The sequence below is a fragment of the Triplophysa rosa genome, linkage group LG9 (assembly GCF_024868665.1).
Source record: "Triplophysa rosa linkage group LG9, Trosa_1v2, whole genome shotgun sequence".
Taxonomy (NCBI): domain Eukaryota; kingdom Metazoa; phylum Chordata; class Actinopteri; order Cypriniformes; family Nemacheilidae; genus Triplophysa; species Triplophysa rosa.
The window spans coordinates 20,891,882-20,916,911 of record NC_079898.1 but is presented as its reverse complement, the minus strand read 5'-3'; the positions used below and the strand labels follow the sequence as shown (position 1 = coordinate 20,916,911).

Here is a 25,030-nt window from a genome sequence, read left to right as displayed (position 1 = left end):
TTGAAAATAACCCAGCATTTTTCAGAGTGTATGCAAATTGAGACATGGGCCAGGAATAAAGAGTAATGCTGTAAAAATATAGTTTAGACACATCAGTACACTGTAAAAAACAACGCAATTCAGTACAAAATTTTAAATGGAGATAAAACAACTGTAAAATCGTAATATGAAGGATCTTTGTTATAAACATATATAATACACATTTTATAAGTTATGAATCAAGCATAAGCATCTTTTTTAGCAGGTGGGTTGGCTCATTTGAGCCATTTTTAATTTTTTTATTACAAAATGATTTTCTAGTTAGGTTTACTGCATGTTTGTGAAATGACACTGACTGGTGTATTTTCTAATACCTTTGTAGATATGGACAGGAAATTATGTCAATGACCCACGTATCTTTTATTATTCTTCTAAAAAATGAAAAAAGATCAAACAAAGTTTGCATAGCTGTTTGGTTAAATTCAGCTCAAATGCTTTTCTCATCTGTTCATCCTTTCCTATTTTTTGTTCCCAGAGCTTTGACCTGTTAAAGCAGGTGAAGACTTGAGTTACATAACATGTTGTTGGCAAACAAGTTGCTCTGTAAAAAATTTTTTAAAGAAAATAATCCATCCATTATGCTTATGTACTTTCAATGAGAAAGGCCACTAGTGTCTTATGTAATATTTTATATGTCATTGTCTGATCTTTCATTACATCTGATTCAGCAGAAGGTGTGTTCAGGTGTGAAGTGGTGCTTACTGGTTTGCAATTCAGCCACCCTGTGAGGCGAGATAACTTTAGTTAGGCAGTGCCCCTTAAAATCCATTACACCATGTGTCTTTGTGTGAGAGAGTGTGTTTGGCTACTTGTATGTGATAGACAAGTATGGTGAAATGTGAAGTATAATCTCCACTATCTGAAATGCTCATAAATCTGTCGAAAAATGTTTTGCTGTATAATTTGATGACTTTTGAAGAGATAATTCTCCCACTCATTAACCCTCATGTGATCCTGTATGACTTCCGCCATGGAACACAAGGTAACATTGGTAACCACCAAACAACATTGGTCCCCTTTGACTTCCACTGTATGGACACAAAATCACTAAGAAATTTCTCAAAATGTCTTCTTTTCCGTTCCACAGAAGAAATGTTTTGGACCATGTACGGGTGAATAAATAATGACAGAATTTTGGATGAACTGTCCCTATAATGTGAGGGTTAGATTTCGGGTAAGGGTGCCCAATCAACTGTCCCGCATAGTTTAGCCCCAACCCTGATCAAACACACCCGCATGTAATTTCCAAATAATCCTGAAGACCTTGATGAGCTGGTTTCGGTCGATTTGGGCTGGAGCTAAACTCTACAAGACAGTGGCTTTCTAGGAGCAGGATTGGACACCTCTGATATGCATAACCAGGCACAGATATGATATGCATATCCAGGCAAGTGATGATTCGTGATAAGTAAATCTGGTAAAAATGGTTTGGCAATCTCAAATCAGTACATTTCACAAAACAGGAAATTAGACTCACCAGTACAGCGGTTTTCACAAGATTACAATGTTCAACATGGTGGGATTTTGTTAAAACGTGTAACTCCATAGTCATCAATATGACTGTGGGGAATGACGACGTGTTGCAGTGATGCCAAGTCTGGCACAATTTTTATCGGATTAAATAAAATGTGATGTTTAATGTTTACATGCAAAACAACCTGCTCTTTTATCAGGATCTAATTATTAGGATGTTTTTAATTTACAACACATCCCACTATGATGTGGTAGGTGATGACTAAGTATAGCCATAGCAATACATCCTGTCTCACTCATTAATGACATAAAAGCAACACACCCTTTGATCAGTGTTTTATGTTATCACTAAACCAGGATGTTTTTAAGTCTAGATTTATTTTGTAGCCACGTCGTGGCGCTACAGAGCAGTCGAGATGTCGAAGTGCTGGAAACTCCCTTCTAATTCTCACCTGGAGCCTCTTCAGGATTAAACAGCGAACAGTATCTCACCCCAGAGGAGCGCCGTCTGTGAAGACTGATCCCTGAGTGCTCACAGTGCCACTTTCCATGGAAGAAACGTTTTGTAGAAACACTGGAATATTGCGGAAATGTCTCACCTGAACTTCCCACAGCAGATGCACGTGGACTGTCCGATGTAAAAGACTTTACAGCGCCTAACAAGGAAACGGACGGATCCAAAAACTAAAGAGGTACTTTAACAGCCCTGCTTAATCTACCCATATGACATCGCTTTTTTATTTAGTTTTTAGACTTTTAAACGCTGTGTAAGGCATTTGAATAAACATTTTTTAAAACAATAAATTAAAAGAACTTGCTCATAGCGAGTAACAGTGAGTTTTGTCAAATTAAAAATTAAGTGCTAAATCTGATTGGTTCGTTACGAAAAACTATTTTCAGTAGTATGCGTGCGTCTTTCTCTTTCACTTTTTTATATTTTTGTTAGTTATCTGTCAATGCCATATTCAGTCTCTCATATACAGATATATTACATACGAACTTTTATATAATGTCACAAAAATGCGCGCGCTCGTGGAGAGACGAGTCGTAGACGCTTCACCTTGAGTGGGTTTGCACATTAACCTGAATCAGATAGAGGAGACCTGCAGGGGTGAAGAGGAGGAGGGAGACAGAATGACTCCAAACACCTAAAGAACACAAGGGCTGCTGTTGATCATGGGTGACCTGTGGGAGAGAGAGAGAGAAACGGAGATTGTAGGTATTGTTGATTTTTGGGTGTGCCTCTGTACCCGTCAGGCTGCCATGCATGGGCTTGTTTCTGTAGAGATTCCAGATCAGTTGCGCAAGTGTGTGCAGAAGCTGGAGGTGTGTGTGTGTGTGTGAACATGTTTTTATATCCCGGTGGGGTCCTAAACCTGAATGCACACCAACCCATGGGCAAAAAAGCTTATAAATTGTACAGAACAATATTTTTAAAAAATCTGAAAATGCAAAAAGTTTTCTATGATCTTTAGGTTTAGGGGTTGGGTTAGGGGATAAAATATACAGTTTGTACAGTATAAAAAACATTACGCCTATGGACTGTCCCCACCGAGATAGTAAACCAGACATACGTGTGTGTGTTTGAGATTGATGGAAGCCACATCACTGCCTTAATGTAGGAAAATATGGATGGAAAGGAAATATTACATTGATTTAGTGTTTTTTTGTTTGTTTGATTTATGGCTGATTTGCTTTTGTGTGATGTAAATCTGTCATACACACCCTGCTTTGATGTTTGTATGGTTTTGCACATATCTCAATAGCCACGTGGTGCGGCCAGAGCTGGATGGTATGGAGGTGAGTTGTTTATAAAATGTGGGCTGGTGTCTTTTTGCAGTAACCCAAAAAAGTCTACATCATTCGGACATGATTATTCGCATTAACTTTGATTGCAGGTTCCCTGAGATTTTTTCTGAAAATTGTCTGTTTAAACTTCCTTCCACACTTCTGACAGACACAAGCGTGTGTGTGTGTGTGTGACCTCTTAAAGGGATAGTTCACCCAAAAATCAACTTTGTGTGATTTTTTTTTTTTTACTCGCCCACATGACGTTAAACATGTTTAGAGAACTTCCGGCGTCTTCGGAGCACAAATAAAGATATTTAGGTGACATCCGAGAGCTTTCCAGGCCTCCTCATTGAAACCATGGTGTCCTAGCGGCTCAGTTGAATTTTTTTGAAGCGACAATGCTTTATGTGCGAAAAAACAAACCAAAATACTGACTTTAATCGATATATTCTCCTCTGTCTTGTCAGTGTATGGCGCGCGTTCATGAGAGCACTTCTTCTTCATCTTTTTCTTGGACCGGAGCACTTTGACGCATAAGTAAACGAGTAAAAAATCGTACTATCCCTTTAAGGCAAATGTTGGATTTGTGATGGTTTTCCCACGCTGCTGTTGTTTTATTCTGGGAAAATTAAAACAGGTTTTTCATTGGCAACTGATGTGAGATAATGTGACTGTCAATTGCCTGGTTTTGCTTCTGGGCACCATGGTTGTAAGGTAAACCTTAGAAACCTTGGGCACATCAGATCCATAACCATTGGTCACATTGATCACTGTGATAATTTAATCAACAGCTTTTAGCACTTTGGTGTGCTTTTGTGGAAGAGCTTCTTTGTAAAGGGCTTGACTGTGTAGTTTTGATCTTTAATCTAAAATACTTGATGATGGTTAATCTGCCACTTGATCATTATATAATCAGCAATATTACTGGCAAGGCTAATTGGGAGTGATACAGGTTTGCATGGGGATAAATGAGAGAGAAAGATCATGTTTTCTTACAATGTCTGAGTGAGAGAGACATAATGGAAAAAGTGAGATGTTTATGGATTGTGTAGACAGTTTCAGCGGCAACAACATAAACGAAAGTAGGGATTAGGGATAGTTTGCCCAAAAGTGAAAATTCTGTCATCATCTACTCATCCTCAGGTTTTTCCAAACCTGTATAAATTTCTTTGTTCTGCGGAACACATATGAAGATATTTGGAAGAATGTCAGTAACCAAACAGATCTCACCCCCATTTACTGCCGTAGTAGGGAAAGTAAATACTATGGGAGTCAGTAGGGGATGTGATCTGTCTGACATTCTTCCAAATATAGACTGATCCAACAAACACAGACTGGAAATAAACTTCAGGCAAAGTGTGTGTGTCCAATGAAACCGTCTATAAGGATGATAGTGACAGTTCTGGGTTGTATTTAAGTGAGATTTTATAGAGAAGAATGACGAGGTATGAGAATGAGGTATTTCTGTGTTTTCAAAGGAATCGATAATGAAAGCGAGACCGTTGTGGATTGATGGTCTTACAAAATATGTGACTGTTCTTAAATGTAAAGCACTGTAGGTTAATAATGTAAATGGAAACATTGTAAGTGTTCAGTCTTGATGTTGTTCAATATGAAAAGATTCCTGGTATAGGGATAGTTTACCCAAAAATGAAAAATAGAGAGATAGATGAAGAATGTTTATAACCGAACAGTTCTGGGCCACTATTGACTGCCATAGTGGGAAGAAAAACTACTATAGTAGCCCCAGAATTGTTTAATTTCCCATGTTCTTCAAAATATCTTCTTTTGTGTTCAACAAAACAAAGAATTGTATACAACTTTAGGTTGAGAAAACGTTTGGATGATCTACCCCTTTACGGTCCGAGCGTACATCCATCAAAACAAAACATTAGTAATCAAAAGGAAAACAGGATGAGAGAAGACAACAGTGATGGAAGGAGAGGTGGAGCTAGAGGAGGAACCCACATGAATTATACAATTATCAGTCTTTCAGGAATGCTGTTCCTGCTCTCAACAAGCTGCTGCAATACTCCCGAACACAAATACACACAGATACAGATCACATCAAAACGTCATGGTGATAACATTAGAAGGAAACCTGACATGAGACCTCTGAAGTTTGGAGGTGAAATCATGATTATATTTCATCATATAAAAATATGTTCCTCTCCAGGGGATTTATTTCACGTCACACGGATATCTAATATAAAATATACCCCGGGTGGTCTTCTCATATTCATGTGTGTGTGTGTGTGTGTGTGTGTCTGTGTGTCTATTGCGCTAATGTTCTGTAATAGTAGCTGTCAGGGAAAACAGCCACTCCCATGCGGACACTTAATGTGCAGTTAGCATGTCCGCTATCAGCACTTTACTCCGTCTGTTCCTCACGACGATCAGCAGACTCGAGTGGCACTTCTCCTCAACACTTGGAGTAGAATTACAAATGTTTTGACTTGGAAACACAGACAGAACTGAAGAAAACACTTTGAGACAAACGTAGTGACGTTGCACCTAGTTTGCGCATGTAATGCCTCAATTGTAAGCCATTCAAGATGCATCACTTATGAGTAAACGTCTCATCTCTTAGACTGGAAAACCCCTCTGTAGGAGGTGTGTGGGAGCGAATGACAATCCCAGTCTGTACAATCCCTCTGGTAAACACTGCCATGTAAAAACTCAAACATGCTGCAGTTTACAGTCTACGCCACTCAGTTCTGCGTGTGTGTATGAGAGTGTGTGGGACTGCAGCTTTCCTGGTTAATACCCCTCAGGCTTTTTATCTTCCAGATTTCCTGTAACCCACATGAACACAGACACACGGCCTCACCTGCGCCTCTGCTGCAGCGTATGCAGGTGTGCTAAGCCACGTGTCATTCTCCTGAGCTTACCTCAGATAGTGTGACACAATATGCACTTTATTGTGTAATAGTGTATTTCATAATTCCATTTTTAACGTGACAAATAAGACGAATTATCTGCCTCAATGTTTAACATCTTGACTCATTTTATGAATCCACTACCTAAGAGTTAAGATGTTTTTAGTCTTTTGAGGTCATGTGACTACTGCTAAATCTCATTGGCTGTTCTCTGTATCTCGCAATTAAACATGCACAATAGTCACATGACACGCGATGACCAATGAGATTTACATTATCGACAGTGGCGCCATTTTAACTTGCCTCGCTGATTAATACACGTTGCATCGATCAATAAGCTAAAAATATGTTATCCTTTACCCAAAAGTATTCATAACCCAATGGAGTCATTAGTTTAGTTTAATGGTGGATGTGCTTTTTGGAGCTTTGCCATGTTGACCCCTATATAAGATGATAACGTGACAGAATTTTATGTTAATTGTTTGTTTTCAAGTGAAAAAGACATTGCATGATGGGCAGTAAATTATGAATCGGTGTTCAGATTTGGGTGAACTATTAATCTAAAAGTAAGAATTCTGTCATCATTAATCAACCTCTATGATTTTTTCTGGTGAGACTTAAAATATTTTGAGAAATGTCTCGGTGGTTTTGTGTCCGTACAGTGGAAGTCAATGGGGCCAATGTTGTTTGGTTTCCCACATTATTTAAAATATCTTCTTTTGTGTTCTGCTGAAGAAAGTCATGCAGGTTTGGAATGAGGGCGAGTAAATGATGAAAGAATTTTCTTTATTGCGTAAGCTATAATAACCTATTGGGTGATGTGTATATGGCAGTAAGCAGAATTCAGCCTGTTAGCCTTTGCTTTTTCCCCGTGTGTTTGCGCACTTTTATCTGGGAAGGAGGCATCTGTGCAGGGAGTCTAATTGTTGAAATGTTGTTGTTTTTTAGTGCAACCTTGAATCCGCCCTAAACTGTTACTAGATCACATGACACACAGACACACCTTGACACCCCTGTAGGATCAGCAGTACATTTTTCTCAGGGTTGTGAGAAGTTTCTGTATGGGAGTGTGTAATTGTGCGCAAGTATGCTTGCATATACGTGAGGATTAAAGCTCAGGTTGAACAAAACAGACCTGTGATGTCATGCAAATAGTGTCCTGACATCTATTATAATCATTTCTAATATTACCAAACTGAATGCAAATGAATCATCTGCAGCCTGCAGAAAGCAGGCGGTCTGCCATGTGAGTCTGTGTTTTTAACTTTGCCCCTAGATCAGACTGATGTGATCACGATTTTAAAAAAGTGTATTGAACACGTGGTGCTCGCATGCTGGTTTTATGCTGTTTGTGTCTGTGCGTTTCCATAGCGATGGAATGAGTCAACATGCCGCCATCTGATTGGTCTAGTGACCGGCTGAAATTCTAAACGGAGCTGTGAAGATGTCTGCATCACACACACGCACACACAATGTATCTATCCCCCCACTGTTTATATTAAACGGCATCATTTTCAAACAGTTGACTTTGTGTCTTTATGTTCATGTGACGTTCTGTCCTTTGTGAATGTGTGTATCTCTCTTACATTACTGAAATGACCTCCCTGGGTAAATAGTACATCTGCTGGGTGTGTTTATGCCTGTTTATTCAAGATATCATGCCTGTGTTTAAATGCTTCACACATCGTGTGTGTGTGTGTGTGTTGTGTCAGGGTGTGTCTGTGTGTGAGACCATGTATCAGCAACACTCCATGTCTGTTGTATCTGTGTTTGTGTGTATGTGAGAGAGAGAATTAGTAACTCTCTGTGTGGTGTGTGTGTGTGTGTTAGGGTGGAGCTGATGACTAGGTGTTCAGGAATGGTGCCTGTAGCTCATTGAGTGAGTCTGGTGTAAGATACACACCATTTCAATGAGATCCTGGTCTATGTATACAAACAATTTGTTCTAGGATAACAATTTTACTTGGTTCAGCCATACAAAACAAATACACCCTGTTGTATTCTGGACATCATCTGGACGTTCTATGCACCTGTTAACAATAGGTGTAGGTAAAATGGCCAAACCTCTGTAGCTGTGTGTCGCCAGTCTCTTGCTACGAGGTCTTGGAAGGCGTTCCTAGCTTTGGTTGCTCTAGTAACAGTTAAAAGCAAACCCTGCGGTAACTGACGAGAGGGATGACGTGAGCTCCGCTGCTTTACTCCTATTGGTAGTCACTCCAGAGGTCGCGTTAACCGAAAATTCTCCGTCATTGACAGGGTTTTTTAACAGTAACGGAAAAATCTGAAGGCCGTCTGTCATTTTGACGGATCACAATAAGGGCAATTTGTATCTCCCCGTTTTGTCATTTGCCTTCATTAGAGCGTGATCGTAGGCTACTACCCCTGCCCTGAACACGATCGTGAAGGGACGTGTGTTTCCCATTCATTAGCTTACTTACAATGCCTGGTCCGTTTTGGCAAACGCACGCACGGTCAGCGGAGACTCGTGGTGCAGATGCATCTGTTACAGACCCCCGCATTGCGTTGACAAATGACTGACAAAAAAAAGTCTAGCACAACCTCCGAGTCACTCCCAAAAGACACTCATCATTTGCGTAAAGTTGAGCAAATCTCAACATTGTCGCATCATTCCCACTTCTTGTCGCCAACGGTCATTGTCGCCGGATGTTGCTAAGCTACCATATTGAAATAAATGAGATCATGTCGCTGCTAGTCGCTGGCAGTGTGAACGGGGGCGTACACATTAAAGGGATAGTTTATCCAAAAATGAAAGTTCTGGCACAATTTACGTACTGTACCGTCACGTCCCAATTCTTTGTTCCGTTAAACGCAAAAGAATATATTTTGAAAAAAACAAAACAGTTCTGGCACCGTTGACTATACTATAATAGTGTCAATAATGTCCAAGAACTGAACATTTGGGCACGGTTTCACAGACAAGGCTTAAGGCTAGTCCCAGACTAAAATGAATGTTTGACCTGTTTTACCTGAATATAACTTGCCCAGAAATATCTTAAAATATATCAGTGCCATTGTTTTGTACCAGTAATGGAATTCTTCTAAGGCATTTTTATAAAAACAACATAAATATCTTAATTCAACTAAGGCATAGTCCTGGCTTAAGATAAACCGTGTCTGTGAAACCGGGCCTTGAACATTCTTCCAAATATTAGTAGGTTTAAAACAACTTGCGGGTACAGTAAGTAAATGACATGAGTTTCATTTTTGAATGAACTATTCCTATAAGGTGCATTACAAGGTGTATACAAAAATAATTATGGAAATGTTAATAATATATTTTTTGGATGAACTTTCTTTAAAGACTGGTAACGGGAGTAATTCAGGGTGAAATCATGTCAGCAAACATGACCAAAGATCACGTCATCAGATTTTTACAGGTTCTTATGGCTCAATATATTGTGTTTTTATTTTGTGGCAGTTGGCGTGATGTCATCCGGCCGTGAGTCTGTGGGGGACCTGATTCCTCCAGATATGCTGCAGGTGTTCTTCGAGGAGCGACAGGGGGGCAGAGGCAAACGGGGCAGGAAAAGAAGGGGATCGTTCAGCCGAGCTTTCAAGTGGTTGAAGAGACAGCGTAGGAAAGCCCGCAAAAACACTTTGGAGATACGAGGAGGGCTGCTGGACCCCGGATCACCTCTGGCGTTACCACCAGCTACACTTAACCCAGGTAATACTTCACCATCTGCTCCTGTCACAGAAAACACATGTATTACACACGCTATTTATTTATACAATCCTGTTGTCTTGGAGTTGTGTCTTGTTTACTTGTGAGCCTAGTACTTTCTTTTTCGGAGGAGATTTATGTTTTGCATTACTAATATCTAAAACCAGTTCTGCGTTTTTCATAACATAAACTGGTTCTGTAAGCAAATGTTTCTCAGGGAAATAATGGAAAGAAAAGTGAGACTTTTGTAACTGGTGTTAGGGACATCATTCTGTAATGTTTACTGTACTAAAATGTAACCAGTAACTAAAACTGAATTTTTCTAAATTGTGTTAGGGTTACTATTACAATAAAAGGATAGGCATCAAAATTACACATGTCAGTGATTTTTACAGTTCTTCGGTTACATGTTGGCTTCAATAATAGCAAAGTATGTCAAAACAATACATGATTCCACAAAAATCTTTAAATGTCTAGAAGTTTGGTATCATCTTTCAAATCTTTTGCTCTCTTTCCTTTGCAGTTTATGCTTCTCGCTAATTTCACTTCCGCCTGTTTGTTAACGTAATTTGTATTCCCTTTGTGTGTTTTGGACCAAAAAAGTCTGACATGTCCAGTAACCTTTACACTTCCATCAAACATGAATATATTGAGTGTGTACTAACAGTAGTCTTGGAAATGTTTGTCTTATGTTTATCACAAAGTCACAAGTTTTTCCGTGTTGGAATTTAAACACACAATGAAGATAAAGGTTTGCCTTTGCTGAGGTCAGATGAAGAGCTGTTCGCGTTAACTGTGCGTTTGTGTTAACAGTGCGTTTGTATGTTCGTCTGTCTGTGGTCTAGCTTGGGATCAAAACCAGGATAAATAATGCCTTGTTTCGAGGTTTTGTATGTTTTAAATCCCTTTGTGACCTTTGTGAGACTACACCTCAACTCCACCCATTTAGTGAGACAAGAAGCCACTTAAACACACACAAACGCGCACACACACACTGGTCTGAAAGAACAGATTGTATTTTTCACAATGATCTATATGGTGCGTAACCACAGAAAAATAAACCGTTTTTATGTGATGGCCCTGAGGTAATGGTCGCTACCTGCTGCTGAACATTGTGATGGAGTAGAGATGGATGGATTATTTAGACACCTGCCCTCGACGATCATAAAAATGAAAGTCACTGAGAGAAATTCAGAAAACTGCGTTTTGATTGACAACAGTTTGCATTTAATTGAAACTTAACTAGAGGAAATATGCAGGTGGCTGAGAACTGTTTAGTGAATTAGTGAATTCTCCTTATGCAATAAAAAAACTAAACATTTTCCTATGTATTAACTGTCAATATATTGAATCAATATATACAGTATATTTAATTTAATTTTTTTTGTTCCTGAATGCAGACTTGGATGGAGAATAGCAGTGGGCTTGCTAAACCTTATCGACAGTAGCATGAATGTGTTTCATCATCTTTCTTTGAGTATGTGATGTGATTATTCTGGGTTCTTGAGAATGACCCTCTGTGCTGACTTTTAGAACGCGTCACTTAACTAAATCTCTGTGTGTTTGGTAACTTGATAAGATTATCAGATACTGCTCCCTTCCAATATGGGACACAGTAAGAGTATTGATTTATTAAAGGAGTTTGACTGGGTATATTCCTGAGCTCTATGTGGTCTGTTTTTTGTAGGTTTTAAATAATATTTTGTTTACCCCCCATGCTAGAACTCTCTGCTACAATGATGGGATGTCTTGTGCGGTTGTTTAGTGTCCCAAATCACAGGAGGTCACCTTCAAATTTAACAAATTAATAAAATAAAGTTCATAATCATGCTACAAACATATACAGTATATGTGTGCTTCAAGCTTCAGGTTGTCATAGTGCGGTGTGTGGCTTAGGTTGGAGAGTTTGTCGAAATTCCTTACCCTCAAGTATTAACTTTTAGTGTAAACAATAGCGATAGTACCGGTTATTAAGGCCGTCTTATAAGGAGGTCATACTGGGAACATGCACAATATTGTTTTGTATCCTGTATCCCAGACCTTTCAATATAAAAACATCCAGCGGGATGTGGCCAGTTCAGTCTGAACAAAGAACAGCTACCTAAATCCGACTTTAAAATACTTTCCAGCGTTTTTGACGTCTCCTGTTAGAAGTTGCACACTTGCCAAAAGTTACACGGTTGTGACCTTCTGACTTTCTACTCATCATGAGAAATGTCAGTCATTCCTCGACACACTCTCTGAACACTGTCTGTGAAAGTTTGAGAGATGAGGACAGACAGAGTTTGTGTGTATGTTTGTTTGTTGTTATGAGTGGGTGTGTTTGTGCAGAATTCCAGAATTAGCAAGGAGATTTTGACAATGAACATTTGTGAAGTTGGTAAAACTGGTTTTCTCTTTGGTTTGTGACTAGAACCTAGCTCGGTTACTGTGGACCAGTGTTTCTCAAACTTTTTCTGCCATTCCCCACTTTGGAGGTAGGGGAGGGGACCGAGCCCCACCTATCCCCAATAGCCAAAAACAAAATGGTAATAAACTTTAGGTCCACTGTCTGTCTTGGTTTTCTCTGCTGGTGCCGAATCTCCAGTTTTCTTTTGTGTCACAAACCTCCGACGTGAAATCATTCTTGTATGGTTCCATGTGACAAATTCTTTGCATTCTGATGATGTTTTAAGAAAGGCTTACATTGAAATGTATCGTTGTTTTGTTTTGAGTATATGGTCAATAAATAAAGTAATTAATAGAAATTGGCACAAAAATGACTAAATTTCCACCCGTTTGTCACGCCCCACTTGTCAGGTCTCTATTCCCCACCAGTGGGGCCCGCCCCACACTTTGAGAAGCACTGCTGTAGACCCATTCAGTATGATTGGCGATTTTATTCTTTGTCTCTAAAAGTTATGTGGCTTTTGAGTATGTGCAACGTCCTTTATAAGGTTTGTGTATTTGGCATTTTTAAGCCACAAACTTGCATGTTTTAAAATAAACTTTTTATTCAATTACAGATGGATTTCGACTGTACACCTGATCCCAAATTGAACTGAACGTTGATCTCTGAATGATCTCAGACAAAGTTTTTATTTTTGGCAGGCAGATTTAGGGCAAAAGCGTATGTTCTAGTTGACATCTCAGCCAGTATAGATTTAAAGAAATAGTTCACCAAAGTTCTCTCATCCCAGATGTATGTGACTTCTTTTCTTTATTTGAGAACAAATTAATAAATATTTAAAATGAATTAAATTATTAAATTTCGGTAATGTTATCTAATGCGTCAACATAGCGAAGTGCCAAAAAGCACATACATCCATCACTAAAACACGCATATGATACTAGTCACAAGACACACGGGAACCAAGCAGATTTGATGTTATCAACCTGCAGTCGTGTTTGAACTTTTTGCACATTTCTATGGTGTAATTCTGTCTGTGTGATTTTAATTCTAAAATTCACCAACACTCCAACCCACTTCCCCTGCAAATTACCTACCATATTTTGACGAACACCGAGGTCCTGTGCGAATCGACATCTCTGTGATTTCCCTAGTGAAAAATAAATATACTAAAATGTATTTGAAATACATTTATTTCATGCTAAGTATACTGCAAATCCATTTACATCTTAGGTCCTTAATGAAAATACACTGCGATTATATTTGTGGTATACTAAATTGGTATACTTAAAGTCTGCTAAATTGGTATAACTAATTTTGTACTTAATATATTTTAATTGTGCAGAAATAGTGCTGAAGTCAAACTAAAGATACATTTAAGTGTATTTGATTGTGCTAAAGTGGAACTATTGCAAGTATGCTTCAGGTACACTTTAAATAGTTTGAATCGAAAGAGTGATTTTATAATTTAGAACAAATTTTTATTTAAACACAGGCTTAATATGAAGAAATGTGCATTGTGTATAAATACCAGTACTCCAAATAAAGTTTAATTATAATTTTATATCAGTAAGTCATGTCAGTAAATATGTTAATACATTTAAAATATACTTAGTATGAAATAAATGCATTTTAAATGAATTGTTTTTTTACTAGGGTTGGCGGGCTCATGTATCCTTTTTCAAGGTTTTTATCCACCGTTTGCGAATAACAGAGGCTGTGTTGAAGTGTTTTGATATTATTTCGGGTACTGGGTCAAATCCATACCTGCCAACACTGTCGTTTTGACCAGGAGTCTCCCATTTTATTATTTCTCATGGAAACTCTCGTAACATTTGAGACCCGTGTTCGGTGATCTTCTGTCCGGTTCGCGATCGCAGATCTCAAATGCTGACAGGTACAGTCATATATCATTATACACCATACAACTATAGGCTATACAAACAATGCCTTGCCATCATATCTGGGAAATAAGTGCGTAAATTTGAGTAAAATCACAGGCTTCACTTATCCAATGCGAATGCGCCACATGAAATACAGATGTGGTGAGGTCATTTCTAAATCACACGAGGTCCCCAGATAATACTAATCCCGTGCAAATAGGGCTATAGTTATGTATATTATATCACATTTCTTTCAATAGATTCTCCAAAAAATTACACACAGCACCTTTAAAGTTTCTTATATGATGGATGTATATGCTCTTGAACTTTGTCATCTGTTGACCTCATATAAGATAACATGATAGAATTTTAATATAAAAAGCATTTTTAGTGTTTAACTGAACCAAGGAGATCATAAATCTGTGATGGCATGAGGGTGAGTCGTTTATGAGAGAATTTTCATATTTAAGGAAACTATTACTTTCATTTTTGCAGCTCTGTGTTTACATGAAAACCAACTGTAGAAAGGAAGGGTTGTGTGTGTAAATATTTTATTAAAGCAATAAGCCTTAAAAAGCAGTGGGTTACCGGGTATTATAAAACGGTCAGTTCTGGTCCTTGATTCTGATTGGCTGAGCCGAGTTCTAAGGCGTTATAAAATACCCCGATTTATAACGGCTGACCGCATTACATAGCCTAAATATCACTTTATTGACTTTATTTTATAAAACCTTGCTATACGCATATGGAATAACCGTTATATAAAAGCAATAAGCCCCGCGAAGCAGTGGATTACAGTGCATTTTGTAACAGCTAAGGGCGTTGTGGAATGACGCAAAGCAGTTTATTTTAAACCGCTTAGAACGCGGCTGACCAGGAATAAGACCAGAACTGACCGTTTTATAATTTGCATTTTTGCATTAAATGTCAGATTGATGATTGCTGTTTGCCTCTTGCCTCAGTGACTGTATCCCTGTTAAGTTCATTTTAGCTATTGCTGTCAAATGACGGAATATTACGTTACTGTTATATGATATAGGTGTGGCAAGCCGAGGTTTTTCTGCCAACTTTCAGAAAAGCAGCAATGACTAAAAATCTGGTTGTGTGGCAGTTAATTAAACTGCAATCCATCAACATGCTTTTAAGACTTTTGTGTGAGCTGTAGTGGAAATTCATTTGTCTTCGTAAACTTAAACTTTTACCATTGTGAAGAATAATGCCTCAGGGACAAACAGACAGTTTGCCCAGAAAGACTAAAGTCCTGTTCCACAAATCCTGCAGCTTCGTGTTTTTATTTTTCTCCATTTACACTGTACGTGCAAACGGCACGATGTAGCAGCTAAAGTTTCGGCGCTGAGCCTTTGCTGATCTTTGCTCAACAAACAAAATGACTATGAACCTGTTCATCAACACAATCTTTTGTATTGTAGGCTTATATGAAGCAACACAAAATAATGGTATGAACTACTTGCACATTTTCACGTTGTTTGAAGTAGACGCCTGTCAGGCTTGATGCAAGTTAGCACAGGTCAGCGACGAGACACATAAACAAATCTGTTTGGTACCATTAAAGGAAGTACACTTAGCAGAGTGGGTTTTGTGTAACTTATATAACATTTAGATATAAATGTGGCACCCCTGGTAAATTAGATTTTATGGTGGTCAAGTTTGTGATTGTCGTTCCACGCTCATTTTATGATTTACAGTTATTGTCAAAAGTAAATTTCAATGATGTAACCCAAAACTTTCTTCAGTTTCTATATAGAGCTGTATTGGTGTTACGCAGTAGAAACTGCCTGTGTTACACTGTTGCTACGCTAACATGCTTTAGGTGCAGTCTGTGTGAAATAGTGACTTCATTTGACAATCATTTCCTAGGTCAAAATATTACATGAAAATGGTCTAGATGACTTCAGGTCACAGTTCTGCCCCCTGCTGTCTAAATGCTGCATGACAGCCCCTTCAACAAAGCTGAGCTGAGCTCCAGGCAGAACACGCTTTACCTGTGGGAGGCAGCTGCCAATGATAAAAAACTACTCTGTGTGTTTATATTACCAGTTTCTGTCAGTCTCTTTAGCACATTGTGTTCCTTTTCTATCCCTGCCTCCATTGCCTACTTTTTTCTCTATTTTGATTTTGTGTAAATTGTTTTATACTTTTTTTATTAATGGAGGTTTTGCTTTTGATAGAGAACTATTACCTAGACAGTGTGTGTGTGTAAGTGTTTGAGACCCCTTGTGGTTGCAGCTGTTCTGACATCTGCCCTCAGCATGTCCATGCATGTCACACTGCTACTTTTATTTGACTTTCTTAGAAGGTTATCAGAATTTAAGACGTGTCTCAACTATAATGGTGATCTTATTCATTGTTTTCAGTACAGAGCTTTTGTTTTGGCTTTTTGTTACTGATGTGCTTCTCAATTCTGATTGGCTGAGCCACATTTGAAGATGTTAAATGTTAATAAATATACGTCTGTGATCACACGTACTATGCTAATAAACATAATTTAATTTGAAAATTTGGTTTACTAATTCTTAGGTGGTCATATTCTTATGATTACTTTGGTAGATATATGATTTTTCTTAATGTGTAAACGTGCCACAAATTTCTTGTATGCTCAGGCATGTTTGGCCAATAAAGATATCTATTTGTATTCTATTATTCTATTTCTATTGGTGTCTTATACATTGCTGTTGCTTAATGTTATGAAAGCACAAGATTAATGCATTCGCATCATCGTGCTTAAGAATGTGCTGCTTCTGGCTTTTTGCTTTATTATACAGTAAATGTTTGCTTTTCTTCCTCGGGGCTGAAAAGGTGACCTCTGTGGTTGTTTAGCTATCTAAATTGCTCAAAATAGTTTCTGAGAACATTTTATCTGTGGTCTGCTTGTCTCCCGACACGTATCAGTAGTGAGACATAAAACCTAAAGTTTATTGAAAACATTGCACAGTGCAGTGTCACGACCAGAGAAGTTTCATTCCTCTTTCAATCACTCTTTCACTTTTGTTCATTCTTATTTTTTTGATGCCCTTTATGAATTAAGAAATTAACGACAAGAAATTGCAGTTAGACTGTGATAGGAGAGCAGAATTGGAGGGTCATATTTGTATGCGTGTATGTGTGAAGAAAGTTTTGAAGCTAAAGTTTACTCCATGATAGCTGCAAGTCATATTGCAATTTGAATGCCAACATTCTTTGCTAATTTAGAAGAATGATGTTCATGCGTTACAAAAATCAAACAAAACCTTTGTATATCTAATTGCTGGTTGTCTCGTTTCATCATGATTAGAGAAGCTGGATCAGGAACAGCAGTCACATATGATATATAGGTAGGCGGGGCTCTCTGGTTGAAGGATGTGTCTTGCATGGTTCGGAGGTACATTGATATGGACTGAGGTTTATACCATTCTGTTTCACTTCTTGCTGACCAGGAATGAATTATATATTAATTAAGTTTGAGATTAAAGGGGAGTCCAAATTTTTTATCTCTATTAAAAAAATATTGTTAACAAGGTTACATTTGACATTACATTTGGCAATTAAGGAGATAAATTACATGTTGCTTTTGATTGATTGACTCATTGAAATCAGTCTTTGTTCTCAAGGTTGAGTAACAAGTTTGGTTTGCCTTAAGCACACCTGTGACCTAGCCATTCCTTTGCTGTGTTTCCCCCTCTCGTGGCAAAAGAGAGTACATGGATTGAAACCAATCTAGGAACATCATCTTTTAAATTCCACAGGCAGAAAACAATACTTTTTTTGTTTGTTTCAGTTTGCCTGACCTGTATAGCTTGCTGACACAAGGCCCACTGTTTTGGGGCAACAGTGCTATCCAACCGAGAAATCGTTCACTTAAAAAATAAAATTGTCATCTACAGGGTTTTTCCTGGCTCAAAATGAGGCGGAGATGGTGCCATCCTGATCTTGTACACACACATAGGCCTACCGTACCTTTAAGTGGCTTAACCAAAGTGACTTTGACATATTAAAAGTTATAATAAAATAAGATGAAAATGACAATTATTAAGTTATATAAAACATTACTTTTATTCAACCAAACAGACTTTTTTTATTCAAATAAAGATTTTTTTATCATTTTCAACTAACTTTTCAGCCCACAATAGCCAACTGAATTAACAAGTCTTATTAAATGAGCAAAACTCATTCACATCTTGCATTCTCTGTGGTTCACTTTAAATGATTCAATGATCTCCGCTAGTGACTGAAAAGTTAAATAGTTTAAATGAATCAGTTCAAATGAGTCATTCGTGTGCGAGTCGTTCTGAACGCAATGTGCGTTCATACTGGCAAACTCGATGTGTACAGTATATGCTGACTCAACGATCCAACTGCACAGCTAAAGACATTACAATGATGTACGTAATGTTAATTTAAGGAATTTCAATTTTCTCTATGCAGGAAAAACCCTGCGTCTAACTTGTTCGTCATTCTAAACCAGATGTTATTTTCTTATTTTTTTCACCTAAGTTCACACAAAAACTTTAATCACTATGCAAATTCGGGTTAGCAGTATTTTTAAAATGGCTGGTTCCTGTCTAATAAATGACTTTTGCTCATTTGTAAGGCACTGTGGATAAAAGCATCTGCTGAAAGATTATTTGTAAATGTAAATTAATGGCTATAGGCAAAGGTGGGAGAATGTCTCCTGGCATTAGTCCTAGACTGCTGCCATCGCAACATTAAAAATATTAGAAACGGGTGATTTTTTTTTCCCCAAAGCATATTAAGATGGATTGATATGATAATCAGGTTAAATTATTGAAGACTCGTGGGGGGGTGTATGTGTCTGTGTGTATATTTGCTGTACTATATTTACTGCTCTATACATCCTGAACACCCTGTGTACAATCTAAAACGTTATTTGTCTGTCATCTACGGATCTATTAGATATCAACCTTATACTGCTCTCTCTCTTTCTACTTGTAGAGAATGTTTCAGGTCCTCATCCTACCCTGGAGTTCCAGGAAAATGTGTTTGCGGAGGGTATTCCACCCAAGTATGTGCTGGACCTGCATACAGAGGCCCAACAGGGCCTGAAACTGCTGCAGCAGGAGGGTAAGACATCTTATTGCAATTTTACAATTAACAGGAATTCAAAAACCTTATCTAACTTCATGCATCGTACTAAGATGCAACTATGTTTGTAGATACATACTTTGGAATATAAACAAAACATCATTTCATTATAACAGATGATAAAAATGGGATGGACTACCCTGATGACCAAAGTATGATTGTAAGTGATTCTCTATGCAATCATTTAACGCCTAGTTTTTATTACAAATGTATTCAGATCTGTTCCCACTACAGCTACATTTTAATACCGTTTAAAATATATATTGCACTCTATGTAAATAATGAAAGGATTAGATGGTAGATTTAAATAGTTTTACAAGTTAATGCATATTGATAATTTGTAATGGCTGATGAAGGTCTATTGATTTAAAGTGTTAAGTGTTGTTGACCATTTGCTGCAGTCAACAGTAACAACCCGGACCGACGACAGCATGGCCTTCAGTGAGTTGAGAGGCTTTGATTCTGAGAGCACAGCTGCCGATACCATTTCGACGCGCTCCTCCATCTCAATGCGATCAACACGCTCTGGACTCAGGCGACAAGGTCTCACTTCACATATAAACACTAATTCGTAGTTTAATCTATATTTACCATAGAATTCAATATCTAATATGAATCCGCAAAATATTCGAAAAGCTATTATATTAAATGTTGTTTTATACTTGAATTATTTATTTAAATATTTTATTATATTGATTTTTTTTATTATTAAGAGCGATGGTCAAAAGTGATGGCCAGGGGAATATTTGTACAACTTTACTGCCCTCTCAGGTTAGGGTAAATCATTAAAATATGAGGTGTATTGTACAAAATGGAAAAAACACTAAACTTTTTAGGTATTTATTGGACAACATTATTTGGCAAAAAAGCAAACTACAGGATTTCAGGGAATATGGGTTTCATTTGATTAAACAAAAATACATAAAGGCACAAAAAGCCTGCAGGAAATAAAGCATACATTGACTACAATTTTATCTGTTATTACATTTGTTGATCCTTTAGTAGAAAAATAAATTCCTGGGTCAATTCATCAATGGATAACTTTTTTTAATAATAATAATAATAATAATAATAATGGAATAATCAAATAAAAAAGAGGTGATGTCAATTTTCCCAGGTTGGGCATCATCTGTTCAGGCTGGGTCCGTCTAGTATAAATAGGTTTTGCACAGAATGAGTAAAAGTTAAGGTAACATTATTCACAGAAACATTGCATTTTTATCTCCAGACTCAACGTTCAGACCTCTTAAGCCGGATAAAACTGAAAAACCCAAATCTCATAGGAAACATCTGAAAACCGTTGCGGGTATTCCACGACACGTCCAGAGAGAACTGGGTACATTTTACTGCAGTCTACTATTAATTTGAATTACATGTCATTAAGTGTATCAAGTTATTTAACAGAAAGCTGTGTGTGGTTGTTCATTTTATTTATGCATGTTTCATATCTAAAGGGCTGGACAGAGCAGCGTGGATCACCACCAATCTTGATGGTGAGCTACCCAACGGAGCTGTTGTCCTTCCTGCTATCGTTTCCACTGTGGATGGTGCATTTACCACCTCGGAGCAAGAGAGAATACAAGCCCATCCTCAGGATGCAGAGAACACGTACACAGGCCTCCCCACACTGACAAAACCCAACAATGACAGTCTTATCCAAAGGTTAATAAACAACCTGTCAGCTGTTCCTTTGTTAACCATACCAGGGAACCCATCAGAGAATACAGTCATGTCCATCTCACCCCAGGCCACATACATGTCTAAAATCATCCCAAATGCTGTACTGCCACCATCTGTGGATGTTGTGGCACTCAGTCGCAACCGAAGTCGCAGCAGTGTCCGAACCGTCAGTAAAAGCAGCCTGGTGTCGGCCAGCCCCGCTTCAACTCGGGCGTCCTCCAGAATCTCCTCTCATTGTTCCACAGTCCGCTCGGACTTGTCTGACTGGAGCAGATCAGATTCCTCAGAAACACTAATGTCTGAGTCCTCTACCCTCTCCAGCAGTAGCACTCCCCGTGTGGCCAGCAGAGTGAGTCAGGTTGAAAACACAAACCGACCATGTAATGAGAAAGTTCAAAACAATGGCTCCCATAATGACTCGCTTCAAGGGGACACTACAGATGCAAAGATGGAATCTGGTGGTGCTTTCACACGTAATCTCTCCGTGATGAAAAAGAGCAAGAGACCTCCTGCTCCTCCCAGCAGATCGTACTCATTACACAATGGCAAACAGATCAGGAATGCTTCCTCGACAAAGCAGGAATTTAACCATAAGACAATCATATCTCCATATAGCAGCCAGTCCAATGAGAAGGGCCCCACGACAATGCTAGCAGAGCTAAAGATGAGAAAGAATGGAGCATCATACACAAATGGCACCAGTAAGTTTATTGAATTGAAGAAATCCCTTCTTTCTGCTAAAAGTTTAATGAACGGCAGGATGCATTCCCCTGCAGTAATGGCTCTCTGGTCTCTGCTTGACATTCCGGATCATCCCATGGTGATGGCTCCCCCAGCTCCTCCTCCAGAGACCTGGGCTCATAACCAGCGCACTTTTGAACTGTTGTGTGGACCGGGACCTGTTAACTATGCACGTTGGGCTAAAAAGAGAGGTCTTAAAATTGTGGATCCAGAGCATCCATCGATGCCAACCACCGGAAAAGTCAAACCCCCTCCTCCAGATACCGCTCCACCAGCTACACTTTGGTGGCAAATCAAATCCCCTCCACCTCCTCCAGATATTATTCCTCCGCCCCCTGCATCAGCTGCACTTAGGTGGCAAGCCAATCCTCCTCCTCCAGATACCGTCCCACCACCCCCTGCTCAAACTGCGGTGTGGTGGCAATCCAAATCCCCTTCAGACACAGTTGATTCAACTCATTCACCAGCTGAAGGGATTCCTCCACATCCTCTGTTTCCCCCTCCTGCTCCTCCAGTAGGTCCCGGTTCTTCAAATTCTGTTTTTGTGCAAAATGATACTGTCATTCCTCCACCACCTGCATTTTCACAACTGTTTTTACGGACAGTGCCACCAGATATCCCGCTGCCACCACTACAAGTTCCTCCTCCGCCACCACCACCACCAGGTATTCCTCCGCCACCACCACAAGAAGTTCCCCTACCACCACCACCAGATATTCCTCCGCCACCACCACCACAAGAAGTTCCGCCACCACCACAAGAAGTTCCCCCACCACCAGATACTCCTCCACCATCACCACAAAAAGTTCCTCAACCACCACCACAAGTTCCCCTGGCGCGACCACCACAAGTTCACATCCAACAACAAGTCCCACCTCCAACACCACCTCCTGAAACAAAAAAAATCCCACAAGAATACAAACCTTCACCACATGTTATCCTTGTAACATCAACTACTTCTCACCAAACCAATATTCCTCCACCCCCTCCACTTCCCACTGACATTAAATTGGAGGCCAGAGTAGTCACCCCTGAAAAAGAAGAGAAACGGTCAAGCAGTCCCAGTCCAGCTAAAGAGGAGAATTCTGCTCCCATGGTCACTCAATCTCTCTTACAAATGGTTCGTCTCAGGTCAGTCAGGTCCAATCAGAGCCCGGCTGTAAATCCAGATAAAGCCTCACATCCAACACAAAAATCAGGTGTCAGTCAAGATGCTCCTCCAAAGCCACTCAGACGGTCGTTGATTATGACATCACTTCCCCCGGATCTGGAAGCTCTGTCTAGCACAGAGTCAAAACCTGAAGCTCTGTCCTCCAATGGTCATGTAAATGCAACAATTGCATCAGACACTCAGCAAGGATCAGTTGAACCAGAGACTTGGTCAGCTAATGGTGATGAAAGTACACAAAACACGACGCTTGAGCCAACATGCTCATTGGTCACAGATGCAATCTCTGCACCTGAACCCGCCACTGAACCAGAGCTTAAATGCAGTACCGTAGTGGAACAAATCCAACCTATGCCATCTGAACCTGTGACCATTCCAAACACAACGGAACCAAAAGTTGAACCAATCATCAATGAGCCCAAGACCCCACTTCATGCAGAAGAACCCTACAAGACCCCCGATTCTTCAGTGAAGCAAGCAGTCACCATTGAAATACCCTCAAAGCCAGAAAGTGAGCAACCAAAAACCCAGACATCCAGTTCTGATCCACCCATCATCTCTCCATCAACTCCCGTAGTCCATCCACCAGCAAATCCCTCCATGAGTCTCCAAGATGCCATTCGTCGAAAGACTGCAGCTAATGCGACATCTAAAGACAACCAAACAAAGCGCTTCAGTCTGCTGTCCCCTCCACCAGTCACAAGTGGCCATACTGCACCTGTCTCTCCTGCATCCACGGCCAGCTTCATCTTCTCCAAGAGTACCAAGAAGGTTGTAATAGAGACGCCAACGTCCCCAGCGGTTCAGGCTGACCTAAGGAGGACTCTGGTGGCAGAGTTAGCTTCTGTTTCTGATTCACCCAAGTTTATTGACTCGCACAAGACAGCTAGCAAAGTTCCTCCACCTGTCGCTATAAAACCCAAATCTAAGGTTGAAAGTGCTGCCCAGAACTCTGCAGAGGCTGAGAGAGGGCATGCGCAAACAGAGACTGTACAAACTGCCGGACAGGACGTACAGACAGAGAACTCTGAAAATGCCAACAAATGAATGAACACGTGTTTGTTAATTTGTGATTATTAACCCTTGAGTTTTTGCCTTCGTTGCAATTGAAACTAGAATTTAGTGCAACAGTTTAAAGGATTTTCCAGAAAAGTTTAGCTTTTGTTAAATATAAAATAACAAAGTCTTTATGTACAGATATTGCAGGCATATTGCACTTTGTACACTGGATTAGTGTAATTGATTTCCATTCAGCATGAGAATGCAAGTCACTGGTATTTGGTCGTTGAGATTATAAATATTCTTGTTTTATTTATATACGTCCACGGTCCTAGACAGAATATGTGCTACCTTCCAATTCCATCTTTAAAGTCCATTGGGTAGCACTGTAAAAAAGCAGTATCGGAACAGATAAGTGCTGTGAGGAAAAGTTTGTGTTAAAAAGTAGAGAGACCAATCAAACTCTACTGTGGAATTTTAGGGAAAAGTCCAGCACGGCTAGTCTGGCATTATGGGAGTAGTTTATAATGAAAGGTAAAGTACGTGGGTGAAATGATTGAAAGAATAAAAGAAGGGAAGCTAAATTTTAAATCCAAAAAGCAGAAAGGTGGGAGCATGGACCACTGATTGGGAGGGGTGATGCTTTTTTCTATTTTGCTTTTTAGAACAATTGTCAAATTGTAGTAATAACCCTATCCAGTCTGTCCTGCTGTCCATGGTCAGGTATACAGTGGATTTTTAGCAAGTATAAGAGAAGTGTAAATGGAGCAAAAGCTCTGTTTTTGAGTGTGAATGTAGGGCCAAGCAAGTGTTCAGAGAAATCATGAAAGAACTCTTGAACATAAGCGAAAAAGATTATGCAAGTTAATAAAAACGTTTGTGTTAGTTTACATTGTCAGTGTACATTACAGACAACAGATTTGTCAAATCAATTAAAAATGAATGTTTGCATTTAATATATATTTTTTCCCCATGCACTATGCTTTTTAGGATTATGTTCCTATAATTTCAGCAATCTTTTCTGTCTCTGATTATAATCTCTTATTATGGAGAAATGTCTAATTAAGAGAAGTTACAGAACACGTTCTCTACAAAGATTGAAAAGTTTATTCATTGTGTTTTACAATGTTTTGAAAGTAAAGACTCTTAAAAAGTAACTGGGTGACTCTTTGTCTAATGTGTTATAGTTGAGTTTTTATTTTA

The 25,030-nt window shown here is 39.0% G+C and overlaps 1 protein-coding gene across 1 annotated transcript; it reads left to right on the top strand.

Moving 5' to 3' along the window:
- The first annotated feature begins 1,965 nt into the window (after positions 1–1,965).
- On the top strand, positions 1,966–24,984 carry si:dkey-157l19.2 (uncharacterized protein KIAA1522). Its single transcript, XM_057341466.1, has 7 exons — positions 1,966–2,204; positions 9,622–9,870; positions 19,090–19,218; positions 19,356–19,399; positions 19,641–19,782; positions 20,468–20,575; positions 20,694–24,984. The coding sequence occupies exons 2-7, from the start codon at positions 9,630–9,632 to the stop codon at positions 23,873–23,875; spliced, it is 3,846 nt and encodes a 1,281-aa protein (XP_057197449.1). The 5' UTR covers positions 1,966–2,204; positions 9,622–9,629; the 3' UTR covers positions 23,876–24,984.
- The last annotated feature ends 46 nt before the right edge of the window (positions 24,985–25,030 follow it).

Coding starts and splice junctions, on each gene's coding strand:
- si:dkey-157l19.2 (XM_057341466.1), top strand. CDS start 9,630: ATGTCATCCGGCCGTGAGTCTGTGGGGGACCTGATTCCTCCAGATATG. Junction 19,400..19,640: donor CTGATGACCAAAGTATGATT/GTAAGTGATTCT, acceptor CATTTGCTGCAG/TCAACAGTAACAACCCGGAC. Junction 20,576..20,693: donor ACACGTCCAGAGAGAACTGG/GTACATTTTACT, acceptor TCATATCTAAAG/GGCTGGACAGAGCAGCGTGG.